The sequence below is a fragment of the Arvicola amphibius genome, chromosome 2, assembly GCF_903992535.2.
Source record: "Arvicola amphibius chromosome 2, mArvAmp1.2, whole genome shotgun sequence".
NCBI lineage: Eukaryota > Metazoa > Chordata > Mammalia > Rodentia > Cricetidae > Arvicola > Arvicola amphibius.
The window spans coordinates 192070751-192084232 of NC_052048.2; the positions used below are offsets into that span (position 1 = coordinate 192070751).

The following is a 13482-nucleotide window of genomic DNA, read 5'->3' on the forward strand; positions in this document are numbered from 1 at the left end:
CAACAGACTTCGCAGGCTTTACTGATTGATATGCATTTTTGTCAATTTCAATATCAGCAAAGTTATAAAATAAAGGTGGATATTGTATTAAAATAAAAACAAACATATCTTAAAGGAATGATTTGTATTTATCCCATTGCCATAAAAAAGCATGAGAGGACAATATTTTAAATTACTGACAAATTGTCTGTGTTTATAGAGTTAATACTGTATCATATTTGGGGATGAATCTGTAATTAAATGTTGATATCAAATATCTAATTGCATTTATTTATACATTAGTGAAAATAGCTGATATTGATATATGACTTCATAGTTTAAAAGGCATGTTCAACATTCCATTAGCTTACTCAATGATTGATGACATTTTATTCAATGCAAACATTGATGCCATAGCCATAGATACTTATAGCACATTCTTGAAATAGTTATATCATCATTAACACTTAATACTATATGATAAGTATCTTTTCATGTTTATATCTCTAAAGTCTTAAATCCAAGCAATATCCATCATACAGTTTTTATTTGAGCACTGTGCACTGTATTTACCAAGATTATCATGTACCCCATATCATGAGCTATAGCATCCATGATAAATAACAGTATAAAATCCTATACACAGAGTAATGTTTATTAACCACACCAGGTTTACAGGCACCAAATGTCATCTGTAAACACAGGCCTCCTAATGATATTTAGTAAGACTTTGTTTTTCAACTTCATCACTAGTTTATCAAAGCCAAAATTAAGGTTCTTTGATACCAAGTGACGTACTTAAACATGAAAAACAAGAACATGTGCACCGGGGTGCATTCGAGGTCTCCTAAACGCCAATGTCAGGTCTTTACTCCTTTTCTCCATCCTTAGATTTTTTTGAAAATGTGGGACTAGATTGTAAAATTTTAATAATAACTGTGAGATTTACTTCTTTATAAGATGTTAAGCATTTATTTTGTAGCATTCAGACATTGTTAAGATGTCTATCCAATGCATATATTAGTACATTTACAAACACATACACATAATTCTTCAGAAATTCATCCTAAATAGAAAGCACATGGCACAGGACACTGCCCCGTGGCTGTTTATATTCCATCACATCACTCACCTACTCAGCTTTTTAGTGTGTGAGAGAATAAAGTAGCCATAAAGCAAAATTTGTTTCAAGGATAAGCGATGAAAAGTCCCTCCATGTGAACATTTTGAGTCAGTAATTCAGGTCCCTTTGAATATCTGTTTCTCATAAAAAAGAACAATTGCAATGATATAGTCAGACAATGAGCCACTTCTGCTATGAAGACAGAGGTAAATGGCTGACAATTTTTTTTTTTTAAATCGAGATACGTTCAAGTGAGTAGAGATGGCAGCATGTCCCAGGCTTTATTGACAAAGGAATGTGGTGTCATTATCTATTGCTTTGATGGTTCATCAAATCACAATATGTGAGTCTAGCCTGGAAAGTAATGCAAGAGTTTTCTGTCAGCACTTTGCTGAAAGTCATGCCAGCACTAAGAACTATACTGTATTTTTTTAAGCAAGGTTAATAGCTAGTGTGTAGCTCAAGAAAAAAAACATTTACCTAGTGTGGTAGAGACTGTGGATTTAATCGCCCCACACACGATAAGCTATATAAATGAATAACTTTAATCAATTTATACAAGAGATGATCAGTTTATCCATTTTTTGAAAGTAAAGGATGGGATTAGTTTAATTTGGCACTCAAATGAACACCAACCATATGCTATTACAGAATCCAGTTTTTTCAGGTATGGAAAGTGCCCCGAGGACTTGGCATCTACTGGCTGTTCTCCAGAGACAGGGGAGCAGAGATTCAATGTTTATATGCTACTTCCTCAAGAGAAATGAGGACCAAGTACAAATCAGAATTTACCTTTTCCAGATTCAGACTCCGAGGCTTAGGTAAACATGTCTGTGCTAGGAAAGCAATGAAAGTGTTTCCCAAAAGCTGCAACCCTCCTTCCAGTGTCAACGTCATGAATAGATGTGTATCATTTGATTTTGTTACTATGGCTCTATTTCTTATTGAGGAATGTAAAACTCACCTTCTGCTATGTCTTAAGAGCTGCATCAACTCTGGCCATACAAAACCCAGTGGATTTTCTGCCTTCATTTATTTCCCTATATCTGCTTATTGTTGTTTTCTCAACATGGTCTCATCCTATCTGGTAATGGCTCTCTGGAAATCTCTCTATGGGACCTTAAAAAATGCAGATTGCCTATATGTTATAATTTGCTTTAATATTTATTCTGTAATTTCTTTGTAAATAAATTGATAATCATTTCCAATTGCTTTCTAGTTGTTATGCAGACATCTCCACTTAGCTCTTCAGGCTCAGCGGGCTATTTACTTTACCCTCTTTTTCTTACCACTTCTCCATACCCACCTGGGCAATTAATCAAAGTGTCACTTTAAAGCCCCTGATTAGCCTCATTGCTGTGTGTTTTCTTGCTTATGTTTTCCCTTCTTCATATCCCCAGGAGGCATAAGTTCTCTTTTTCACTGTGTGAGTATCCTGAACAATAGCCCTTCTGGAAGATACCTGACTGTGTGAAGAACCAGAGATATGAAAGATGAGGGATAAGGGAATTGTTTTTCAGTGGATGGGGGCTGATGGAATAAGTGGTAGAGGATGGAGTTGAGTGGATGGGAGTTGAGACAGCAGGGATGGTGGAATGGGAACAGATGGGATGGGATCTTACAGGGTGGAGGCTGAAGGGATGAAACCTGTGAGGGAGAAATCTGAAGGATGAACAGTTAGAGAACAGGGACTAGGGGAATGAGAAATGAGAGGGTGAGGGCCAAGTGAGCTAGCCAGACCAAGGCTGTGGATATAACATCCTGTCTTAGGTTTGAATCTCCAAATTCCTGCTTTCTACTGCTTTGTCTACAACTGATTTCCTTTCTGATCCTTTCTTCCTAATCTATTATTCTGGACTTGCCTTTGGCCTATTCCTGCATATAGGACAAGTTTGCTTCTGTCCCATCTGCTTATTTATAGTCTTCACTATCACAGACACAATGCAGTCTCTCCAGGACCAGAAATGGTGGCAAAAATAGTTCAACCCCTTTTCTTTTCTGACTTTAGATACATCTGAAATTATTTATCTATTCAAGTAGCACACTGTGTTTCTCCATAGAATCTTTTTGGGGAGTGTAGGGGGGGATTCATATATTATTTAAAAGTTATATGGCAAAATAAGCAACATTCCTTGGAATATAATGTCTTTCTAATAGTAAAGATAGCATGCTTCAGGACATTTCTTCAGTGTCAAATACGAGATGTGTTCTTGACAAGAACAGACTGTAAGAAATGAAGATTGTCATACAATTTTTTTTTCTAAAATAATGTATGTGTGTGTTCAAAGATGGGGCATCTGGAAGAATATCAGAAGGTGTTTTAAAAAACAATATGGAGAGAAAGGTTCAACAGAAATTGAGAGTGTGGATGCACAGTTGCTTTCTTTTCCAAGATGTCTCCATATGAAATTGTTCTGAGGAAACAGAGTTCCAACTGATGAGCAGCCTTGGGAGGACAGTTCAGCAGCACAGTGTCACATACTGAAGTATAAATGTGTCCTTGCTAGTGTGGTCTGCAGAGACCAGTGGGCCTCTTAAAGTCTCACGTCCATTACGTTTAGTTACTCCTTTAGTTAAGCAGTCATTTTGACAAATTAGTTACAAATAAAAATTTGTTAGACTATGAATAACAATTTTCATCGAAAATATGAAAACAGTGGTGTATGCAACCATAATCTCAATGGTTATCTTTAAACAAGTAAAATATCCTCGTATAGTCAAGCATCAAAGGAAAGAGATTCAATACATGTTTTATCCTTGCTCAATAAACAGCTCCACAATCTTCCCTGAAACCCACAGAAGTCACAGGAGGCTTGCTTCTGTTCCTTCTGTCACTTCCACATGTGACTAAAATCTAAGTTCAGGTGGCTTTCAACATGACCAGAGCTTTTCTCCTACAGTCCCAACGCTGGAGATGCTCAGGTGCATGCCACTTCTAATTTGCTTGGCTATTTAAGGGCCTCCTGTCTCTAGGTAACATCTCCAATACTGACTTTTCCAACTGGCTACCAAAATCTTTCTCTAAGATATAAATATAAATAGGACACAGTAGCTTCTGACTCTAATCATGGCAATTGGAAAACTAAAGCACAATGATAGAGATTTAGAGGCCATCCTGGAGTACATAGAAAGACATCACCCTCAAATAAAATTAATATAGATCAAATATAGATATATCATTACTCAATAAAGAAGCACATATTAGTGGCTTTTCAAGGCCTATAATATATAACCCATATATGTAACATGTTATTTACTAACCTTGGTAGATTTGAATGAAATACATGAAGTATTCAATGAACTTATTTATATTTATTTATTAATAGAATTTATCTATTTAATACATTTATTTATTATTGTTATATTAATAGAATAAATTAGAGGCATACGAATAAGGCCAATTGGATAAGTTTGGTTACTTAGCAAAGCCACATCCTCACCTTTCAGAAACTCGTATCTGTGACTAACACTATCCTACCTACTGTCCGTTATGGGTACCACTTGCCTCTGTTCTGAGAATACATTCACTAATGTGCAATCCTGTGGTCTGTCCTAATGTAGTTGCCCACTCATGGTAGAATCAGACCCAAGACATGAAATGAGTAAAGAAGCTAAGTACAGAATTTTACTGTCATGATTGCCACCACATACTGGAAATTCATTTTCCGCAAAAGAAGGAGGGGTACTAAATTTGCAGTAGGGTTGGCACCTTGAGGAAGATTTCTGCTTGTCCGTCTAACCAGAGGGACAGAAGGGTTGGACACTGAGGACAGGTTCGTTGTTGCTGCTGTGATTGTTTTCTACAGTCTGATTTTGTCTTAGACTCATATAGGATAGCATACCATCACACATTTTCATCTTCACTGCTTCTACAGTACTTAAACTTTCTGCAATGCTCTTCCCTAGAATTTTCCATCCATTTAACATATCAAAACATTACACTGTCTTCACAGTCACTATTTTAAAGCAGAACTTAGCTGACCTCTTCTGTCCCGTTGACCATGGTCAACGGTGCACTTCTTCAATCACAGGGTAACCTCTCTAAAATTACAGCCTCTGCCCCTTTGATCCACTCCTCAGGCCACTGTGTTATGGAGTACCCCTGGGAGGAATGATGACTTCAGATTCCAGACACCAGGACACCTTCCCTGTCTTCCTATAAAAAAAAAATACATGTAACTGAAATCTAAACTGGTTAAATACCAGATATGGGAAAATGAGTGCATGCTGGACTAAGTAGATAGCTGAGAGAGAGGTCATTGAACCTAAGTCTTCACAGTTTTCAACAGGATTTTCCTTTTGATCAGTTGATTTTCCTTTCGATAAAAACATTGGCAATAAAATGTTGTGGATTTTGTAGATTTGCAGCCTTAAATGACATTGTTCACAGGGAAATTAGAATAATTTCTAGACAGAAAAAGAATACATCTTGAGTTGAGCTCTCACTTCCTTTATAATACATTAAAAGTTCTTTTTCTTTGCAATTAATGGAACCCATCCAATTTTCTACTGTCACAGACTTCATATTTTTCCATTTAATTAACCCCCTCCTCACAACCCTACAAAGCCCTTCAATCTTTCCGCCTTAGCAGCCCTCCCCTCCATGTCCTCCTCTCAGATGCCTTTTCTTGTGTGCGCTGTTTATCCCAGGCTTGTTCCTTCTTCCTGAAGCTGAAATCAGCCCTATGCAAGAGGTCTCCCCGAGTCCCTCATTGAATGACATTAACAACCCACTCCAAACCCTCATCTTCCTCCCCTGCTTCATTGTCTATAAAAACAGTAACCATTATCTGAAGTGCTTTATATTTTAATATTTATCATAAATGAGTGTCCTCTGTTACCCACCACATTACACAGTCAGCAACCATCAAGGAAACTGATAAATAAGTATGTTCCTTCCATCTAGTCCTGAGTATGTATAATTTTTCATATTTTATGACTTAAAGAATATTTCAGAACTGTAGAGAGCAGAAGAAATCAGAGACCAGCAAGATTTAATTAGTGAAAGATCACATAAGTAGTTTTGTGATGAGCATATTTTTCAGTTAGGTTTTTAAGTTTTGTGCATAGCTTTTGCAGAGCTGATCTCGTAGGCTAATTTTTTAGGCTTATGCGACACATAGTTGCAAGTTAATTAAACATTCTTCTACAGCTTCACTCTAACCACCGTACGGTTCTCTACTTTTTCCTTTAACTGCTGAGCCCAAGACCTGACAGCAATGACCTAAACAAGAACATTAGAAGACATTTCTCCAGAGTAGTTCAGGCAGTTAAAGACAGAAGAGGAAAATGTTCATGAATACACCGGAACAGAGCTTCTTACTGTAAAACACTCTTCTTTGATCAACAAGTTAATAAAATTATCCATCCAAACAAACTTTAAGAGTACGCAAGACCATTTTCCTATATTGCGATTGATTTAACATTTTCTAATCATTAGTTTATTTTATCTTCTAGATAGAGATCAAGGTAGTGGCTTAGTGGGTAAAGCGCTTACTCTAAGTGTGGTGACCTCAGTTCCATCTCCAGACTCCACATAAAGCTGGGCGTGTCCTGCAAGTGTATAATCTCAGCACTCTACAGTAAGATGGGAGAAGATGGGCTTATTTCCTGTGGTCTGAAGGCTGCCTATCCTTTTATATGCAACAGGAAACAACAAAAGATCCCATCTCAAATGAGATGAAAGATAAAGACTGTTATCATTTGGTGACATTTTCTGTCACATGGGTACCCTATCCTTTTAAGAGACAAGTTCTGCCCACCCCCAATCTCCCTCCTTCTCCTGCCTAGGCAAACTAATCTCCTTCCTTCTCTCCATTCTCTCTCTTCCTCCCCCCATTTCTCTGTCTCTCTTTCTCTTTATCTCTTCACTCCATAATCCCCTTACCCATTAAATAAACTCCATACCTAAGCTCTCTCTGCATGGCATATCTATCTCTCACCCAAAGCAGTCTCCCAAACACCACAGTCACTCTGCCATAAATCTTTCAAAGACCAATTTCCAATATTTTCCTCTAACATCAACATGTGCATACAGAGAGAGAGAGAGAGAGAGAGAGAGAGAGAGAGAGAGAGAGAGAGAGAGAGAGAGAGAGAGAGAGAGAGAGAGAGAGAGAGAGAGAGAAATAAACTAGGAAAATAGTTCTGTTTCCGTCAGAGCTTAAAACAAATATTGCTACCATCAACTAGGGATTACAGTTTCTCTCTGGTTTTAACACTCAAGTTTCATTTTCTACACTACTTTTTTTTTTTAGGATGATGAGATCAGAATTGAAATCAGGATCTAAGAAATGGATGAAACAGGATCTTTATGATTTTGTGCTAAAGAATTTAGTTATATAAAAATAAGGAAATGGATTTAATGGAGATAAAAGCTTAGCTTACTTTGCAAAGTCTCACAAATGTACTCTTCTGGAGTATATATCACAGTTTAGTGGACAATTTGAAACAGATTCATCTGTTACACCATCTGTCAGAAACACTGTGCAGCTGCTAAATGTCCAGCAGAATTTGAACTATGTCTCCAAGTAATTTGCCCTTGGTACATGTCGACCGGACAATTTCCTATTTGATTTACAGCTAGTTTCACAAGTGTGCCTGGGTTTTAGACTGTACTACATTTGCATTTTCTTCTGAACATAACTATATGACTATCAGAGAGTAAAATAAAATTAATATGAACTAATCAAGACTTAAAGCTAAAATATTGAATCTTTCCTTTTATAATCTATTGTACAGAATGTTTCCAAAATTTTTAATTAGTAGAGTTCAGAACAATGATCTTCCTTATGGGAAAATACCACGGGAGGTTTGTACATAGACTAAAGAGTGGGCCCAACTCTCCAGTAATGCACAGTTTTAAATGGGAAGAACAAAAATGACCTATCTTTTAGGAGTGAAATGGAAAAAGTGATTATGTTTCAACATCTAAAACCACATAGTGTTTACATTGTTAATTTCAGATGGATTTATTTCCACCAACGCATTGGCTCAATAACTACAGAGCTCATGCTTCCTCTCCAGCTCCGAGGCGCTGGCAAGAAAGGACACAAAACTGAGTAACAGTCTCCACTCTCACAAAGAAAGCAAAAATACTTCTTTGAAAGAATAGATCATGTTAGATTTCAATTAATGCCATGAACAACATCAGGCAGTGTGAGACAGTACTGAACATGTGAGCAAGTTGAGTTGATGACTTCAGATAAACACAGTAGAGAGGAGGCAGTTTCTGACCTGGAATCAGAAAAGAAACCAGGCATTGTAGACCCAATTGAGAGGCGTCTAATTGGGGAAAACAGCTCAGAGGAGGAAGAGTAATATGAAAAGAGAAAGTACAGTTAACGTCTTAGAAAGAGGAAGAAAAGAAAACACTCCTAGGGTTACTGCAGGGCTGGACTACCCAGCGCTCCCTTGAGAAGGGAGGATAACAGCCGGTTGTCCCATAAGGTTAACCTCATCTCCATTTGTAAAAGGTCCATTTGGCAACAATGAAGAGAATGCATTATAAAGAGATAAAGATTGAAGCAGGAAGTAAGTACCCAAAAATATGTATTGAATGGACAAATAGGATGACACCCGTGTACTTTACTGAGCAGCATAGTTATTGAATGACTGATTGTGTATGAGTCTCTTTGAGAATAACTATTTAAAAACTGTTAGCACCTTTTTGAGTTGAAAGAGGTGGGTCTTATAAGGCATAGATAATAGTGAAATTGATATGATGTTATTATAAAGGACATTATTTAAGTCAGATGAAATTGAGTGTGGGGAGAACATATCTGTTAGTTTCAGTGTTATTAGTAGGTCAGCATAGCTCCCAAACTCAGTACACAGGAATTTTAACTGAGGTGAGTCAAGAGATGGCATACCCTTGAAATGTCCTTAAATGCACAGGATTTATAACCAGATATAACTAAGGTTTTGTTATAACTCTAATATCTTGTGAAATTACCTGTTGCAAGCAAGAAGGAAACACAGAACAAGCAACAAACCCACTTAGGAGTTTGTTCAGGGGATGCATACAGGCCTGGGGAATTGGTGTGCAGAGACAAAAGAAGATGGTGCCTCCAGCTTTTTAAAGCTGCCTAGCACATGCACACAGGGGTTGGCATGACTACGTCATATGCAGATGACACAGATGACAGGCTCACGAATGCACGCAAGGGCTTAGCTGAGTCATAGTGGACATAATCACGCATGCATACATGCGGGTCATGCTGGGCCCTTTAACATTCAGGCTACTCCATGCCTGAGGGTCTTGAACCGGGAAATATCAGCCTTATGTGGCTGAAACCATCACATCTTGTAGCAGTAAGATTTTCAGCTTTGACTTGGTTATGGTAATAATACCTATCCCAACCAATTACAATAATAATTCATTTTTAAAAGTCCACTCAAAATATTAGTTAATATTTCTGGTCATGAAAGTACTCATAAATAATTGATATTACTATCTTTTATCTACTAATTTAGTTTTAATGATTTCTACTATTAATACATGATCCAATTTGGCAATGATAAATTTGAAGTGGAGAAGGCTGCCTCATTTAGGTTCTTAATGACTAAAATGCATATGGAAGTCATTGGTTTTTACTGTACAGAATGGAAACTGAACAAAAAATAAGTAACTATGGAGTGTTCAGCCCTAAATACAACATCTGTATAACATCTATTCTATTGGTCGTTAAAGAAGAGGGGGCAGAAAGGTTGTAAAAGCAGAAGTTGGTGGGAGTGCTGTGAGACAGCGTTTTCTGAACATTACAGAGCCATTGCCCACAAGAACTCAAAGATGAAACGATTGCTTGAACGAGACCCACATATGCTCAAGCAATCACAATTCCATTGTGGGTATCAAAAGAACTAATATAGCCTGAACACTAGCAGAGATGCTATTGGCAGATGATGCTTACTGGGGAAGAGAGAATCTGTTTTCTTCAGTTATGTGAACCTAGGTATGTTGCCCTTGCTCCAGTGAATTACCCGACATGGGTGAGTATATGAACAGCATGAACTGGATTCAATGGGTTTCAAAAAAATGATTTGAAGTTGGGAAGGGAGTATGGGGTGTCTGGGAAGAAGTAGAAGGGGGTAGTGGCATATTATCAAAATTCACTATGTGTATACATAACATTCTCAAAGAAAAATTTAAAATATGTTAAAACAAAATTAATAACTGTGGAGTCAGCTCTGTCTGATAAGAAATAGGAAAGATGCAATGAAAAGTAAAAGAATGGAGGGAGTGGGTTGTTGTTTAACTTAGGAAAACAACTTTATACATTTCACTATGTGCAAACTACATGCCTTAGTTCCTAGTTGCATTTCTACTAAATTAACACATGATGAAAACATAATTGAATTTCTCTTTTCGGCCATTATCTCTATAAGGTTGTTTTATGCTGTAGTATGCAAAGCCACATCCTTTGTTTATTATTATTATTATTATTATTATTATTATTATTATTATTATTTTATGTGTGTGTTAGTTAGGGTTGTTATTGCTTTCATGAAATACCATGACCAAAAGCAACTTGGGGAGGAAAGTGTTAAGAAGAGCCTCTTCACCAGTACAAAGAACACCAACCAAACCAAGTTAGACCAAATCAAAAATGCCCACATTTAATAAATGCCACCCTCCCAGGTGGGTAGGGATAGCATGGCAGAGAGAGGAGCCCACACAAACCCCAGAGACCATGCCAGCACCAGCTTAAATAGCCTGTGGGAGTGGTCCTCACTCTCCCTGGGGAGGGGTCTGCACTTGGCAGGCTGGGAGTTGGAGTCCCAAGGTGGAATATGGCGCAAGGCAACTCCCAGTGGGAGGGGACTTGAGATAGAGCACTCCTCTCCATTGGAGCTCTGTTGGCACCCCTAGGATGGATTCCAGGGACTGGGGTGATGTTTTCAATCATCCCAGACTCCTTGGATAAAGGGGTGTTAGGGGGCTGGGGTCTCACTTTCAATCAAACAGAAAGTGTTTATTTTTTCATAGTTCCATATAACACTTCACCATCAAAGCAATGGGGAATTTATGCAGGAACCTGGAAGCAGGAACTGATACAGACTACTGGCTTGCTTCCCCTGGCTTATTCTGCCTGTTTCTTTGTAGCTTTGGAGCCTGTCCCAGAACTAACTTTTGTAGAAAAGGCTGGCCTCAAACTCACAGAGATCTGCCTGCCTCTGCCTCCCAATTGCTGGGCTTAAAGGCATGCACTGTCATTGCCCAGTTCAAGCCTGTTTTCTTAAAGAACCCAGGACTACCAGTTTAGGGTTGCCCCTACCTGCAATGGGCTGGGCCATTTCCCCATAAACAAGCAAATGCCCTACAGGCTTGCCTATGGCCTAGTCTTATGTAGATGTTTTCTTAATTAAGGCTCATTCTTCTCTGTTGAGTCCAGATGGTCTCAACATAAAGCTAGCCAACACAGTGTGTGTGCCTGTGTGAGTGTATGTACACCACATGCATTCAGTAATCCATGGCACATAGAAGATACCTGGAAGAGGATTTACAAGGTACTGTAATCTGTCATGTGTGCTCTTGAAAATAAAACCACGACTTCTGCATGAGCTACAAGTGCACATAACTGCTAAGCCATTCCTCGCACGAAATTTCACTCTTACATTGTTTTTATTGAAAATTAATTCTCAATCGAGTTTTATTTTTTAATAATTTATTTGACCTGCATGTCTTCTGTACAAAGAAGTTAGCTATCCCATGAAAAATTTCATGCAAATATTAAAATTCTCTGTGCACTAAGAAATGCATTAAAATGCAGCAATAGCTTTATTGGAATTTATACAACAGATCACTCAGTAAAATGTATCTAAAATACAGATTGAAAATTATTTTCTGATAATGAACAGATAAATATGTATTCTATCTAGCACATGCAAATTTCAGATGCTATTAATGCACATATGTAAATGTGTCTGTTTTATTAAAAGTGACATGTGAACATGGGTACTTATATATGAAGGCTAGCCATAAAAACTACTCTTGGTAATGAGAATCTTTATAAGCATTGTATGAAGTTTTATCGAAGAGGAAAAGATTGATCTTATTTCCAGTGACAAAAGTTGCCATACTAGGGATGCTGGAGCAAACATTCTTGAATCTGACATATAATCTCTAATGATGGGGGTTTGGGGTGGGGTACAGGGTGAGAATAATAGATAGACAAGAACAGATTGAATAGAAGGCAAACATTTTTCTCGTACTTCTATTATATTTCTTAACCATTTGCTTTTCAATTCCTGTGATAACAAAATCACAGAACTTACTACAAACTGAACAAAAAACTTTTAAAAAGTGGAAAATGGATGAGACAGTTCATATCATGGCCTTGCATAAGTTCCTCAAATTCATATAGCAAGTAATAAAATCCTAAGTGCATGTTCTGTCCATTGCTCTGGTAATACTGGTAAAATGCTAACTAATACTATCTTTGAAGTCTTAACTAGTTGTCTTACTCAGTGTTTTATTTCTGTGAAAGGACACCAAGCCCACAGTAACTCTTATAAAAGAAAGCATTTATTTGGGGTTTTCTTACAGTTTCTGAGGTATAGTCCGTTCTCATCATGGCAGAAAACATGATAGCACACAGCAGACACAGTGCTGGAGAAGTAGCTGAGAGTTGTACATCTGGACCCAAAGGCTGCAAGAAGAGAGAGACACTGGGAATGCTTAGGCTTTTGAAACCCACAGCCCACCTCTCCTCCAACAAGGCCACACCAACTCGAACAAGGCCACACCACCTAATCCCTTTCAAGTAGAGCCACTCTCTAATGACCAGGCATCTCCATTCCAATATATTAGCCTATGCGGCCATTCTTATCAAAACAGCACACCAATCTAAGAAAACACCTACCGCACAATGCTAAACAAACAAAAACAAAAGTGCCAGTTGGTCTAATTACTTCAGTATTTAAAGTAAATTATAGAAGTACTGAAGTAAGGAGCTACAGAGATGGTTTAGTAGTTAAAGGAAAATACTGTTCTTATATGGGAACTTAGTTCCGTTCCCAAACCTGTGTTTGGCAGCTCATAACTGCCTGTAACTCAGCTCCAGAGTATAGGATGTCTCTTCTGATCTACACAAACACCTCCAAGCATATGCACACACAAAATACTTCTGTGACCATACACAGACACACACACACACACACACACACACACAATTAAAAATGAATTAATCTTTCTTAAAAGTTGTATTGAAAGAAAACGTCGTTTTACTTGTTGCAAAACCTACACATTTTAAAGGAAAACTCAACACTTAAATAGAAGAAAATACAAATTGTGGATTAAACTTTAACAAGATTTGGCCTCTGGATATAATTATGCACAAGAAAAGTTCTTTGGGGATGAGGATTTCACAAGGACATGGGGA

At 37.7% G+C, this 13482-nt stretch overlaps 1 protein-coding gene across 1 annotated transcript in view; it reads left to right on the forward strand.

The window, feature by feature from the left end:
* Positions 1 to 10086: 10086 nt before the first annotated feature.
* The window catches only part of Cntnap2 (contactin associated protein 2), a 1482107-nt gene continuing 1478711 nt past the window's right edge, over positions 10087 to 13482 (forward strand). The window contains exon 1 of the mRNA XM_042054579.1: positions 10087 to 10090. Within this exon, the coding sequence (XP_041910513.1) occupies positions 10087 to 10090 (4 nt within the window). The remainder of the gene's footprint in view (positions 10091 to 13482) is intronic.